The 15,134-nt window shown below is 38.6% G+C and overlaps 1 protein-coding gene across 7 annotated transcripts in view; it reads right to left on the bottom strand.

The window, feature by feature from the left end:
- Nucleotides 1-3,568: 3,568 nt before the first annotated feature.
- LOC138758950 (semaphorin-4D-like) overlaps nt 3,569-15,134 on the bottom strand; it is a 169,063-nt gene continuing 157,497 nt past the window's right edge. For all 7 annotated transcript variants that reach the window (XM_069928618.1, XM_069928634.1, XM_069928626.1 and 4 more), the window contains 6 exons: nt 14,012-14,168; nt 13,313-13,535; nt 10,420-10,532; nt 7,648-7,817; nt 6,009-6,061; nt 3,569-4,586 (listed from right to left, as the gene is read on the bottom strand). In XM_069928618.1, coding sequence (XP_069784719.1) covers nt 3,652-4,586; nt 6,009-6,061; nt 7,648-7,817; nt 10,420-10,532; nt 13,313-13,535; nt 14,012-14,168 — 1,651 coding nt within the window. In that variant the 3' untranslated portion in view covers nt 3,569-3,651. The remainder of the gene's footprint in view (nt 4,587-6,008; nt 6,062-7,647; nt 7,818-10,419; nt 10,533-13,312; nt 13,536-14,011; nt 14,169-15,134) is intronic.

Raw genomic sequence — 15,134 nt, 5'->3', positions numbered from 1 at the left:
TCTTAGGCCCTTTTGGTTTCTCTCCCACAATTTCACCTGAAAACAATGATAACCACCTCTACTTCACCAGTGTCATTTCAATTTTGTTGTGGTGCTTGCGTGTTATCATATGAATAAGTAATCCCACTAAATAATGGGAAGGTCAAAACAATTGCCATTTGGATCTGTCACAAATTCCACTTCTTTTGCTTTCCCTACCTGGTTACATATTTCATCTTTGGACTTACCTCTTCACATCAGATCCTAAAATTGATTCCAATGGATTCCCAGGCAATCTTCCATTTCCATCCTTCATAAATTTGAGTTCATCCTAAACGCTGCTCCCTCTCTCATATCCATATCCTACTTACCACTGCTCCACACGAGTTGGTAAAATTGCACTGTTACTTGATCAAACAATAATTTTAAATTCTGCTCTATTTTTTCCATATATCTCAATCTTTTTCTTCACTCAATTGCTAATTATTTTTCTAGTCCTGGAATCCCAAAAGTTTGTCCCCCTCCATTTCTCCTGCACATCTCAATTTTACTCACTGCATCAATAGCACTGATATCTCCAGTTGCCTGGGCTCATGTCTCTGCAAGCCCTCTAAATCTCCTTTTCATTCTTTAACACTGTGTTTAATGACTTGATGACTAAGTCTATTGACACCTTTCCCAGTACCTTTTTAGCTGCTGTATCATCAAATTCTATTTGAATACCTTCTTTGAAGTAAACAAGGTGGGTTTTTAATGACAACTTTCCATGGTCAACATCACTGACGCTGGGGATCTTTATTCCAGAATTACTTAAACCAAGTCTTATCTCCCATGATGAGGCAAATTCCCAGACCATTAGTTCAAGACTGGGAAAGAAGAATGGATAATTCATCCCAGCACAGAGGAGAGATACAAGGAACACACCGTTACAAAACTAGAGCATTCCTATGGAACCTTTTCTAAGCCAAAATGGCGTAGTGAAGAAGTGATTACCATTGATTTCTATATGAAAAATATTTTGAGCATTCCCAGACACCCCCCCCCAAAAAACCCACAAAATCATACCACAGAACATATAAAACCTAAAATAATACTAAAATTTATTAAAAGCAGGAATGATATGATAAATACACAGCATATAAAGTATACATTTACTTTTGAACCTTCTTATGGGCTCTGGTCAGAGCCCCGCTCCCCCTGCTCAGCATCTCCGCCACCCTGGAGATACATGGAACACACCCTTGGTCCATAAAGGGGGAGCAATGACACCCATGAGTTACTGCACTGGGTGACACCAACCCTAGTGACGCCACTGGGTGAGAGATACAGGAGACTGGGATGTAAGAGAGTGAGGAAGAGGGTCATCCATCTATTGACATCTCATTGTAGTTCCTGGGAAATAAGCTGCTTGGAGTACCTACGAAGCCTCTATAATAGCTCGCTGCTTTCATAAAAATGAAAATCCTTTCATAAAAGTAAAGATGTTTCTTTGTGAAAGTGAATTTGTAAAGAGGGTATATCTGTAATGCACCCTCCCACTCTTACATTTTCTAAATAATTAACACAAATTATGTAAGACTTGCATTATTTTGTGCCTCGACACAGTTCATATCCATTATTAGATTTATACTCTCAAGGTACACAAATTTTTGCATTTTGAATTTTATTGTAGAATTTGGTTAAAAAACTTTCAAAAAATGACCAATGCACAAACATTATCAGAAATCACAAACTATTGGCCAAAGTGAAAGATAAAAAAAAGTCCTCCTGAAGTCCTCAGTAAAACTCTCTACATTACTGTACAGAAAATCCAACAATTGCAAGAAATGGCTCTCCACTTTCAAAATATTATACAGGTTACACTTGCATTTGTAGTTATTACAGTGAAATCACTTTTCCCTGGTAAGAATAAAAGTTGTTTGCAGCCCAAAAAAGGACAATTCTGACTCTCTTTGCCCCTCCCCTAATATGCAAACATACACACCTGTTAGCAAATGCTTACTCACCAATAGCTTGACAGAAGAGATGAACAGATCCAAGACTACAAACAGTATTTGTCTGGTCGCTGAGCAGCGGTGGCAATAGCTGGACAACTGCATTGGACCATTCATGAGAAGACCCTTCAGATGCGGTAAAAGCAAGGGAAAGTGGTGGATCAGGCCCAACAGGTGGAGGTGGGACCAATAGGAGCAGAAAGGTAAAACAGGAAAAGTTGAGAGACAGAAAAGACACAAAGCAAACAGAGTTCCAAAGATTCAAACACTACGAGGACAGTCAGACATGCATTCTGGATCGAAAGATAAATGGACCAAGTCAGACACTTGAGGGCTCCGGTGCACAGCAGATTGAAAACCACAACACACACACTCAAACACATGCACACATAGCTGAATCAAATGTTATTTCTGTATCAGTGGACAGATTCTTTGCAGCCCTCAAATTCTGTTTATAATTAAAAATGAAAAAAAACCCAGTTTCTTAATATATCTTTGAAAGAATTGGTCTATACCACTAAATGTAGCATATGAAACAATTTCTCTACACTAGCTCTACACAAAACCTTTTGAAACTTTTTGAACAATTTCAAAAGGCATTGCCATTTTTCACACATTAATACATGCACAGCAGCATATCAAGATGCCAGAAAATGAAATGTTTGCTGTACAAAAAATTAAAATAGAAATGTAAAATGCTGCCATATCAACAGATTAGAAAGCTGGTTAATTGCAGCTGTTGCTCTTATTTTCTACAGCAGTTCAGTGGGTTACTACAATAATCAATATCTGTAGCAGCAAAACACAGGCTCCCATGCACTTCTGTCAGTCCTTTAAGTCCATCAGATCAGGCCTTTCAAAATCCACAGCCAAACAGCAACCGCTTTGCAAAGGATGTAGCCGGGTGGCAATTTTCATTTTTGTCCACTTTTGTACATAATCAATCCATATCACACGGTTAGAAATGGTCACGTCTGCACCATTTTTGCTATAACATAATTGCTATAACATTCAACTGAGTAGCAATATTCTTCTACGGGTAAAGAAAGTCTTTGCGACAGGGCATTTGGCTCAGTAAAAGCATTCCTTTTAAAACAGATTATTTCTATGAATCAACGGCCTGTAGACCCCATGCTTCACTGTACAAGCATGTCATTTTAAGTTAAGACACAAACACACTCATAGTCTTTTGTCCATTTTCATGAGGAAGTTAATGAAAGTCCACAAACCTAAGATTCACTGTCTGATCCCTGAGGTATACAATGTTAGCATAAACAAAAGGTATCAACCTACATTAGATACAGCAACAAGCTACAATATGTCCAACAGAATATTACTCAAATTTCGGTGCAATACAAAATATCACATATACAGAGTATGCAAAAAAAAAAAAAAAATCATGCTCCAATTTGGACAGCTCTTTGAGATTTACCAATTTGATAAATTAATAATTTCCAATTTGGAATGAACTACAAATCATTTATATATTGAAAAGATATGAATTGTAATCAGAGAGTGCTGAATATAATGCAGGTTGAATAAAGAGACTTTAATGTTAACATCATTTTAAAGAGTTTCTGTAATCTACTGCAACATTTTTATAGCATTTCATGATCTGGACTATTTATTAAAAGCTTCCCAGTTTCCATTTCATAAGCGTTACATACACAGCCAACTGCTAGCAAAGACTCTGTGCTTCCTCGTCAATATATTTAATATCTGCATCTTTCTCTGCATCAACGGATTTGATGGAGTAGTTTTCCTGGATTTGCTTTAATTCCTGGGGCTTCTCTGCATGAGGAATTTTTCCATTTCCACAGTCTGATTCAGTTTCATAACCCTTGTCGCCAGTTGCAATCTGCTCACTACCTTGATTATCTCCATTGATTTGCACTGACTGCTGTTTTACAAGCTCCTCGGAAACATTATCATAATCAAATTGTGGTTTCTTTCCATTGCCAACTTTATACAAGCATAATGTCAGGCAAGGACCTGGCAAGTATTTCATGTAACAATTGTAAATAATTAGCATCAGGAATAGAAGTGTAATTACCACAAGGGTACACAATAGAAAGCTATTAATTTCTTCAGACATGGAAGAACTTCTGTCAAATTTAGTTTCTATTTCTAAATCAGCATTATCTGTAGGTGTGAGCATGGGGGTTGAGGACATGCCAGTGGAAGTGTGGAACTCTGTTGAAGTAGAAAACTCAGTTTGAATCCAGGATGTGATTGTGTGAGGAGTTCTCCTTTCTTTATCTGTGCTTGTCAGAGTTGATGAAGATTTACCTTCCATCTTCGTAAGTTGTGTAGTTGGAGATGCTGTTATGATATTCACTGGATTCTCAACGATCAGAGAATACCTTTCCACCAGCTGTTGGTACGTGTGTCCCTTTACAGTTTCCCTGGACCAGCAATCATAGATTCCAGATTCAGCGTCAGTAAGATGAAAAATCAGTAGATTGTTTTGATCAACTCGATAATTTGAATTCTCATGGAGAGTTCTGTTATTTAATTTCCATGTAATTTTAGCCAGTCTGGAGGCAGGTAGGCACTTCAATTCTATCAGTTCTCCTTGTTTCACTATGTGCTCTTCAGGTGACACAGATTCCACTATGAAATGAAACAAAACATAAAAGATATTCCTCCTTTTACTTGATACCACTGCCAACTGAAACATTCTAGAGACCATTGGTATAATTCAAAATTATTGACAGCTTAACCCAAGAAATACACAACTCAAAATTTCCACTTCTATTTTATAAGCAATGCAAATGAACAATTCTGATTTATACTTCAATCCAGTATATTAACTGGATTCCAACTGAATTTACTTTAATAGTAAGTTCCCCAAAAACATGAACAATTTTTCATTTGTCTGGTTTGACTTGAAGATGAGGAACTTTGTGTACAAAATGGATTCAGGATAATTGGGTTGACAATTCTAGTGCAGGGTGTTTTGTTTCAGTCCATTATTTTATCCTCCCGTTGAATCATCTCTTGAGACATTCCAAAGCCAGTGGGTGCTTTCTGTCATTGGTGTCCGATTCAGTGTAAAGAAATGGCTGAAAACGTCCAGACCGACTTCTGAACAATCACCTTTCAGAATATTCTTTCTCTCTTATGTGAATGTTTTGTAAATGCATGTGAAAGCTGTGGTTTTATACTGCAATATACACCATAATTCTGGTGTGATGGAGCGGGTTAGGGTTATATCCCTCTTTCTGACACAAGGACCTGCAAATTCAACATTTTAATTTGAAAAGTGAAGATTAAAAGGACATTGCTGTCTTTAAAAAAAAAGAGATGAAGAACTACATGTAGAGTTTGAAACTTTTGCACTTTAAATTGTTTTTGAAACTTGTGAAAGGAGTGAATTCAATGGCATGATGCATTAAAATTACAAATATGATTTTACCTGGAGCTAAGCTGTATATGTTAACTGGGTGTGCTTTCCTCCCCCCCCCCCCCCCCCCCCCCAGAAGTTCCAATGGTTCATTACCATGTGTATCATACGCAGACCCATAAATCATCACAAGGTCTGGCTTCCTAATGCAAAAGGTTTTAAAACAAAAACAAAAGTAGCTTACTTCTAATCTTTATTTCCTCTGATCAAAATACTATCAGCAAGGGAAGTTTTAGAACTCAGTGTGGGTTCTAGGTGGAAACACACACCACATATACTGTACTTACACAACACAGCAGCTTCACAAGTTTCTGATCATTATTTAAAAGGGATTTTCATTTATTGTGCGCTTCTCCACAATTGATTAGGTTTACGGCGGTGACTGCAGATGGGAATTATAAGGGAGCTTTACTTGTTGAAGGCACAAACACATATATGTAAAATAGCTATTCGCTAATTAATGGATCTTTAGAGTTTAACTAATCAAGATTAGTCTATCAAATGTGGATTTCCAGAATATTAAGATGTGAATGAAAAGCACTTGTCCTGCCAACAGAATGAACTGCAGGTTGCCTCTTAGAGCCAATAACATGGCATTTAATGATGAGAATGAACAGTTGTTCACATACCATCTTTGGTTCTGCAGTGAGCAGCATTTCCATTCAGAAACTGCATCAAATTACTGTGGAAAAGAAAACAAATCATTAATACTTGGAAGCAACCACAATCTAAACCATAAACAACTCATCCTTTAAACACATTTTGGGGAAGAAAACAGTAGTTCACTGGACGCATACAAATAAAAACCTAGTATCTAGTATGCTGTATGTTAAGTATTAATTTTGTCATAAGCCAAAACTGCTTAGTCATGCTGAACAAAATAAAGATGGGCATGTCTTATAACACCTCTCAATTTCAGCAAGTAGCATCAAACACAGTCACCAAGCTTAACAGCTATGTACTAAGACCCAGGTAAGCATCCTTAGCAAGATGTTGGACCAAGAGTAAAAAAAGTAAAATAAATGATTAAGAACTCACTTTGTCATTAACAAATAATAGGATGGAATATTTCAAAGATCCATCTGAGAGAGCAGAAAAGATCTTAGTTCAACTTGAATTAAAAAACAGCAGTCCAGCTGAGAACATGCCCTCAAATTCCCGATGTGGGCTCCAGTTGACAATTTTCTTCTAATTGAGATGAAGCTGTTCTTGAGTTTTGATTAAATAAAGGTTCAAATGAAAATAATTCATTGCAAGTATCTACTTAAAATGGAAATCGGAAATGTTCGAATGTTTCCATTCCACCTGTCTCTATTTGAAGCTGACAATCAGATTCGAAATTTCACATTGGCATGGGGATTTCTAATCTTCCCAGACAAATTCTGGGATTTAGATGCTGGAAATTTGATGACGAAAAGGCAGCCTTCACCGATTTTCTGCATATTAGGATATTGTTTTCACTCTGCAACAGAACTACCAGAGACCCAGAGTAAAGCAACAAAGGAAATGACGTGCAAGATGATGATAAACGGGAGCCAAAACTCTACTAATGGCAGATGCAAAAAAAAAGCAAAATAAATTTTCCTCATAAAGGTTAATGAAGGTTTCTTTTTGACAATATAGTCATAGATTGCTTATGGTTGCACAAGCATAAAGTAAATATCCAAGAAGCAGTTCATCATTTACATGCAATTGAAGTCTTTGAAGTTAATCAATAAACCAGGCATGGATGGCAGAAAATAGCCATTTGTTCAGATCCTGGCTACTGTGAATATAACAGAAGACAAAACCAGAGACAGCTTGTTAAGAAGTACAATTCAGTGCAAGAATCTTGGATAATTATTCAGAGTGAAAGGCCGTTCTTGCGAAACAAAATAATCATATGTTAAATAAACACCTAAAACCCACCATGTAAAATCAAACCAAATGATAAACACAATTTAAATTGAACTTTAATCATCTTATTCTACTGTAATGCACTGGTGTTGTACTTCATTTATTAAAACGAATAACCAGATTGAGAACACCACCTTGATTGGTGTGAACAATGATTTGGAACATAAGTTTCTGTGGTGAGAGTCATGGGCCTTCGGTCCATATCCAATCAAGGAGATTGAGAACTTTGTAGTTAGCAAAATAAGTATATCCAAGTGTTCATATTTTACAACACTAAGATGATCAATATGTTAACTACAAGTAAACTTGTGTAAATTCACAAGTCATATTTGGCTTCATCTAAATATTTCATTTTGCATTGAACACACATACTTATTGCTGTTGTCCTTCATTATCCTGGTGCAGCTTTTATTTAGGGGGTTCCAAGCACAATAGGGATCCCTTGCCAAAATGCAATCTGTGCAGGTTTTGTATTTTTCACAGAAAGCCACAGGAACTTGAACAACTCCTGAATGGGATCCTGCATAGATATACTTTCGATCCTACAAGAAGAAAGTTCAAAGATCAATTCAGATGATTGTAAACACTATTTCTACAATGAAGGAGGAAGCCAAATCCATAAAATTTACACCAGCCATTGTAAAAATGAATGTTTACATAAGTCGCACAACAATGTGGGCTGAAGGGCCTGAACTGTGCCGTTCCATGTTCAAAACATGTGTCAAATCAAAAACAAGTCCCTCTAAAGTTTAGTGCACTGTGCCAGAGACATGCTTTTCAACTATTATTTGTTTGGATTTTTTAAAACTAATTTTTAATTACAGTTGCGCGTGAAATGAACTGTCAGTGGGATCAAAGCTGGCTTTCCCCACCACAAATTTCTACGTAAACAAACATCCCTCTGACTGCAATTGAAAATCTATCCATTTAGATTTGATTCATACAAGCTAATTCATGACCCACTGAAATTCTATTGAATGAAGCTATTCAATTAATCCAGTTTCTGCTGCTTCTCAAATCTATAAGAAGCAAATTGGATATGCAGCTTTAATTCTGCCAGTAGTTCGTTTCATGACATCACAAAAATAAAAATTAAAATAACTTTGAAATTCCATTTTTAAAAAAAATATGGGAACATAATTTTTTTTAGTACAAAACTCTGAATGTCTGAATATTGGATAAACAGTTTTTCCGGATAACTGGCCATTTCTTTTCTAAAAACAGCCAAGTATCAACAGCCAATCACTTGCATCAATGTTTAATTCTCTCCAAAATAAATGCTGACCACAATGCTGCTGCCGATCACTGAGACATCTCAACCATCGCTGTCGATGCCCGATGTGCCCCCACTATTGCCGCTAATCCCTAGGGAGGCTCCCCAGGCTGGTGAAACACTCACTGGCAAGTCAGTGGGCTCCTGTCTTCCCGGTCACTGGAACTGACACCCAAGTCCCAACTCCAAATTCTCCCCTAGGCCTACCACTGCACACCGGGAAGTCCGGTGTGCAATAATAGGCCGAGGAAAGAGTTCAGGGTCCAGCATCAGGAGCTCTGGTGTGCTAAGGAGGGAGGGAGGGAAGGGAATAGGAGGGAAGGGAATGCAACTGAGCCCATGGTCTTGATCCTATCTGGGAAACCGCTCTCCTTGATGATGCCGGGACATAGGATTCTTCTGACAGCTTGTGGCTGGGTGACAGTGGCATGCAGTTTGAGAGGGAGAGTTGGACAGAAAGGTCAATGGGGAAGATAAAGAAGAAGTGGAAAGAGAGAGGGGAGGGAGTTACTTGAAACAAGGATAATCTGCATTCTAATTTCAAGTCAAGTGAAATATTTTTCCAACCTGTGAGGTCAGTTCGGCTCTGGAAATATTTTGAATAAATGAGGACTTCGGAGAATCCAATTTCAGATAATCGAGTTGTACTGTACCTTCAGAGTACTCAGCCCTCTAAGTTAAAGCAAAATTTGACAAAATGGGCAAATTCTTGATCAGAGATGAAATAAATGGTGGATCTTAAAAAAGTGTTGAGTTAAAAATTAAGTAGTATTTGGGGAAGACAGCTTATGCCTTTGTTCAATTTCTTTCCTGCTGTCATAGCATTTAACTAGACCTTTCATTGGTAAAAGATGGTGCCATTGCACTATTTTAACTGTACTTTTTCTATACCATGAACTTTATCTTCTAACTTTATACTTTGACTGACTCCTAGACTGACTGTTACACCACAGCCTGCACTTCTGCTTCATTCTTGCACTACCTGTTGTTAACTTTGAGTTGATTTACTTGGACTCTGACCCTGAACTCTCCCCTTAGCCTATTACTGCACACTGGACATCCTGGTGTGTAGTGGTAGGCCGAGGGGAGAATTTGGAGTTGGGATTCAGGTGTCGGAGTTTCGGTGACCAGGGAGACAGGAGAACGCCAACTTGCCAGTGAGTGTTACACCGGCCCGGGAAGCCTCCCCAGGGATCAGCAGCAATAGTGGGGGTGCATCGGGCATCAGCAGCGGTGGTTGAGATGTCTCAGTGATTGGCGGCAGTGTTTTTCCACTGTATCTCAATACATCACAATAAACAATTTAATTAGCTAACAACAAGGACACAAATGGGAAGGCAAAGGAAACATAAGCCAGAACAAAATTGCAAATTCCTCTAACTGTCTTATTTTTAAAAAATTATTCTATACTAGCAGACTGCTAACTTGCTGTTAAAATAAAAATCTGAACGTTGAGATTTCGTTCTTTATTTTAGCTGAGTTCAACTTTACAGAACTAATCAGAAAACTCTTTCAGCTCTGATATAATAATCCTATTTGCTAAAATACCAACTTATTTTCTACCTCATCGACAGTAATCCACTTAAGCTTACTCATTTGTTTTACTGCCTGTGGAACTTATTCGCAAATTCTTCCATTAGGTTCCAGAAAAAAACAAAAAAAAAGTACTTATTGGAAAGAGCTTTGTCCATATGGAACATTAAATGATTGCAGGAACAATCCACTTTGTTTCCGTAACCCTTTAAAACAACCTTGCAACATTGCGATAGAACAAAAGTAATAAAAACAGTAACGTAGGCTCCAGTGCCAGAATATCTTTCCTTTCACAATTAATTATTTGGTGACAAAACATTCAGGTAGTTTACTATTACCTCTTTGGACAAGAGCAACGTCTGCACAGGCTCAGAGCCAGAGAAAATATGCAGTTCTTCAATTATATGCATCTCATTGCCAAAGTTAACCGCTTTGTGCAACAATCCTTTATCTGAAACAAAAAAAATATAGATTAGAACATTCACTTCAACTATTCATCACAAAAATGTCTACTCTTAGACCATAAGAAATGAGCACACCAGTCAGCTAATTAACTCCCAAAGCCTACTCCACTATTCACTTGATCCAGGTTTCCTTGCCCACACTGTCCTGAACCCTTTTTACTGGCTTCAATGGCTCTTTCCCAAACATTGGAACATAAGAAATTAATGCAAATTTTATATACAATATAATAATTTAATGTTTTTAATTCCTCAAATATTGTTATTATGTGCTTGGGGCCAGCATGAAAAAGAGCAAATGTTAGCTTTGGGAAATTCTGCTCTTCTTGGTCACTAGTGACCAAAAGGTCTTTTCCAGCCAATATACTCTTCCGCTGATCACAAGTAGAGTTCTGATGGTCACCTGCTGAAGGTGCAAGCTTTAGTACCTTTTCCAGATTGGTCTGCAATCCATAAAAGATCTGGAATAGTAAATCAACTAGTGACCACATCTAAAAATACAAAACCATCATTTCTAATCTTTTGATAAGTGGCTTATGCATCTCTCACCATGGTTCCACGTGCCAAATTTAGGAAAGCATTCAGAATATCTCCTTCCATATGTCACGATAATTGATTATACCACAATACACATCTAAAAGTCCCATGTTTATTAGACATACTTTCTTACTGTCGCCTTTCCCATCTATTCCTTCTTCCAATTTTATATCAATATTTCAGATATACTTGAATTGACATTTTCACTTATGCTTCAAAGCTAGATTGTTCCTATCAATCAAGTGCCAAAACAAGAGTAATCTGGTTTGCTTGTGTGCAATGAAACCGTTGGAGGTGTTATCTTTGTCAATAACTTGTGTCATCAGAACAAATAAGCCAAAACCAAGTTGTTTGGCACAAACATCACTGGCAAATTGAGGTGTTGTCAGCAGCAAGTCAAAGATTATAGAAATCAACACAACTTCAAGTTACCTCACCCAACGTAGGGAAGCATTATCATAGACATTGAGAAAATTGAAGCAGAGTTATCCACTGTGATTCCCAAATAATTATTTTGGTGCACAGCCAACTCATTAGGTTATGTATTTTGACTGGCTGAGTATTTGTGATATGCTCTAAGCTTTGGCTTCTTTAACATTCTAGTAGATTTGAAGGTGTGTGGTTGATTCCTCACCAGCTAAGTGATAAACGGCATAGATGGAATTGAGTACCTAACGAACACATGACAAAGTGCAGTGTCCAGGAGTTTGCTGCAGAACTTGACAATTTGGAGTCACAGCGTCGCAACAATCCCTCAGAGCAACAAATCCATGCTATTAACACCCATTTAACAAAATTATTTTCTACTCATTTCTCATCATCGCTGCCCTCCCCCAGCCACCTAGATTCACCTGCACACTATAGACACGGGGCAATTTACCCACACCTTTCACCTACACACTAGGGACAATTTACAGTGGCCAATGAACAGACTAACTTGCTTGTCTTTGGGATAATGGGAGGCATGTAAGTCCCCAATAGAAATATATGCAGGGTCTAAAGAGGCTATTCTAATTCTACGTAGACAGCACCCGAGGTTAGGATTGAACCTGGGTCTTTGGCACCAATAGACAGCAGCTCTAAGAGCTGTGCCACTATGCTGCCCACAAAGACCATCATCCTTCCTGTAGTTTAGATGGAAATTTGCAAGATAACCTGTGATCCAACTGTGGCACAGAAGCTTCACAGGGTGTCCAAGAATTTACGGCGGGGATCCTGTTGCAGGAGAATCCAATGGTACAGCTGAGATGAAAATAAATAATCTTTCTTTTCTAAACTAGGTTTTTATATAGCATAATACTATAATTGACTAAAAGCATGTTTGCAATTTTTTTTCAATGTTAATTTAATTCTCTTTACCACATTAAAGTAATAGGACCATGTGTAAAACTTTAATCCCACATTCTCACAACAAATGCTTACTGACCCGCTGACCTTTGTTAGTTAGGGAACTCACTTACAGTCATAAATTAGAGATTTCCGAGATCTTAGTGATACTTTCCTGTTACAGGTACACAATCCTTTATCTGGACATCTAAAATCTAGAAAGCTCCAAAATCCAGCAGGTGAGGCGAGAGACCCGGCAGCACGAGTCAGGCCAGTGAGAGACCGGCAGTGCAAGTTGGGCCAGTGAGAGACTGGCAGTGCCAGTCAGGCTGGCGAGGGGGAGAGACCGGCAGCACGAGTCAGGTCAGTGAGAGACCGGCAGTGCAAGTTGGGCCAGTGAGAGACTGGCAGTGCAAGTCGGGCTGGCGAGGGGGAGAGACCGGCAGCACGAGTTGGGCCGGCGAGTGAAAGAGACCGGCAGTGCAAGTCGGACCGGCGAGAGACCGGCAGCGTGATTCGAGTGGGCGAGAGATCAGGAGAGCGAGTTGGGTGGGAGAGGGGGAGAGACTGGCAGCCCGAATCGGGCAGGCAAAGGCGGGGGGGGAGAGACGGTAGCATGACTGGAAGGGAGTGGGGGTGGATACGGCAGCACAATTAAGGTGGGTTTATATCTGGCTTTCCAAAATCCAGAAAATTCCAAAATTCTGAACACACTCTCCCCAAGAGTTCCGGATAAAGGATCGTGTACCTGTACAAATAAAAGGCCACCATGGGTAACTGCTAATCAATACAATTGTGTTATCCTTCTCATCCAATTCCTTCAAGGCACGGCTTACACAGCTACTAATCATTAGGCTTCCAACTTATTTGCAGACTAGGTCAACATGTACATGCAACAGAAACTCACCTGTACCAATAAACATGACATCGTACAGGTGGTTATCAAGTCCTCTAACTCTGTCCACAACAATCTGTGTATATTTGACATTTTTCATCACCAATTTAGGGCCATTTCCAATGGGTTTAATTGTATCTGCCATCAGAGGGTGATCCTTAACAAACTGGAGAGTTTTGTCTGGCAACATGAGAGAGTTACTAAAATTTAAAGCTCTTTCCTCATTGTTTATGCACTGGAAATATAAAAGGAATTGAAGAATTAAAACAACATTTTAACATCAGCAATTTACACCCTTGAAGAGAATCAAACAAAAAAAAAACTTCTGGGAAAGAACTGACATGATACACATTCCTACCCAGATGATGAAGTGGTAAAATGATATATTTGTTTTAAAATTCAAATGTTTTACTTCTTGATAGCTGTCATCTAGAAATTTTGGTATTCACATTTTAAAAGCTATGATATAATTACAAATCATTGAATAATATTCCTGCCTATCATCATAAATTATTTATACTTCTAACTTCCTTAGCAAAGGGATGTGTTTCACAAAAGTGTTTATTAATAATATTGAAAATTTGTAATTTTACAGCCATGTCTTGCTATTTTGTTTCCCCATTGTTGGCGTGTACTCGTGCTCATTATAAACCTGGCAGCTACACTACTTGTAACAACCTAGAAGATAGTATGACAGTGAAAAATACTCACTGAGCCAGGACGTGGCAGTGGAACCGATCCCCCAAATATGACCCATTTCACGTGAGACTGATCAAAGCTGGCACTTTGCATGAACTTCCCTGTAGAGAAAACGTCTTCCACTTTGGACATTTTAAAGCTGCAGACGGCAGACACCTCCAAATTACTCCTGGCAAAAGTAGAAAAGTAGAACATATTGTGCTGGTATTGTGGTCATTTCAAGCATGTATGCTTGAAAACAGTCGGATTAGATTTTTTAAAATTTAGCTCAAAGTAACTTCTGCTCTGATGAGGAACCATCGGTTTATGGTTTATGAGCTTCAGAAAGGTATGGAACTTGGACCTTGTGGCTGAATGGTCACTGCTGAGAGGAATAAATTCTCATCTTTATATGGATTTAAAACATTTTGGGAGGATAGTACTTGCAGTTTTAAAAAAAAAGGAACAGTAAACTGATGACTTGTGGACATGCAAGATGAGACTCTGTCCAAAGTAACTGATGACGTGATGTAAGGCAGTTCCATAAAAAATGTGCACATGCCCAATATTTCTATAACAACAAAAGAGTTTAAGCCCTTCTTTTTACCTTACCAAAATACAGTACCTACCTTGGCATATTCTGCTTGTGTTGGCTAATAAACCACCTTGAGTTTTGCAAAGAAAATGGCTGGGCTGCTGTAACAGTCTGCTGATGTGGACCTAGGAAAGCAGGGAATGGAGACACAGCGCTGCTCTGCAGGGTCCAACCACCCTGACACGCTAGCAACTTCATACAGACTTTCAACAGCCTCTTAAAGGAGCTGATGAGGTTTTTAATTAAAATCCTGCGACTTCGGAGTCTGTACCAAGAATGCGGCACCTATGTTCAATATCAACCATGAGGGACTGCAGATTCTGGGAGTAGCGTCTGCTAGAGCACCAGAAACAGGGATGACAGCCCCCTTCCCCCATTGAGAAGGAGAAGCAGAGGAGATGATCTTCCACCAAATGTGTTCTTTAAAACAGGTTTTCCCCTGTAATTTCAGGTCATGATGATATCAGTAATCCCCATACAAAATTCTCTTTTGAACATGATGTATATCAGCAGTGGAACATGCAGAGCATCTTTAAATGGAGCAGTTTCATTTTGGGAGAA

The sequence above is a fragment of the Narcine bancroftii genome, chromosome 1 (assembly GCF_036971445.1).
Source record: "Narcine bancroftii isolate sNarBan1 chromosome 1, sNarBan1.hap1, whole genome shotgun sequence".
In the NCBI taxonomy this organism is placed as follows: domain Eukaryota; kingdom Metazoa; phylum Chordata; class Chondrichthyes; order Torpediniformes; family Narcinidae; genus Narcine; species Narcine bancroftii.
The sequence above is the reverse complement of the archived record's forward strand: the minus strand, read 5'-3'. Positions and strand labels throughout refer to the sequence as shown.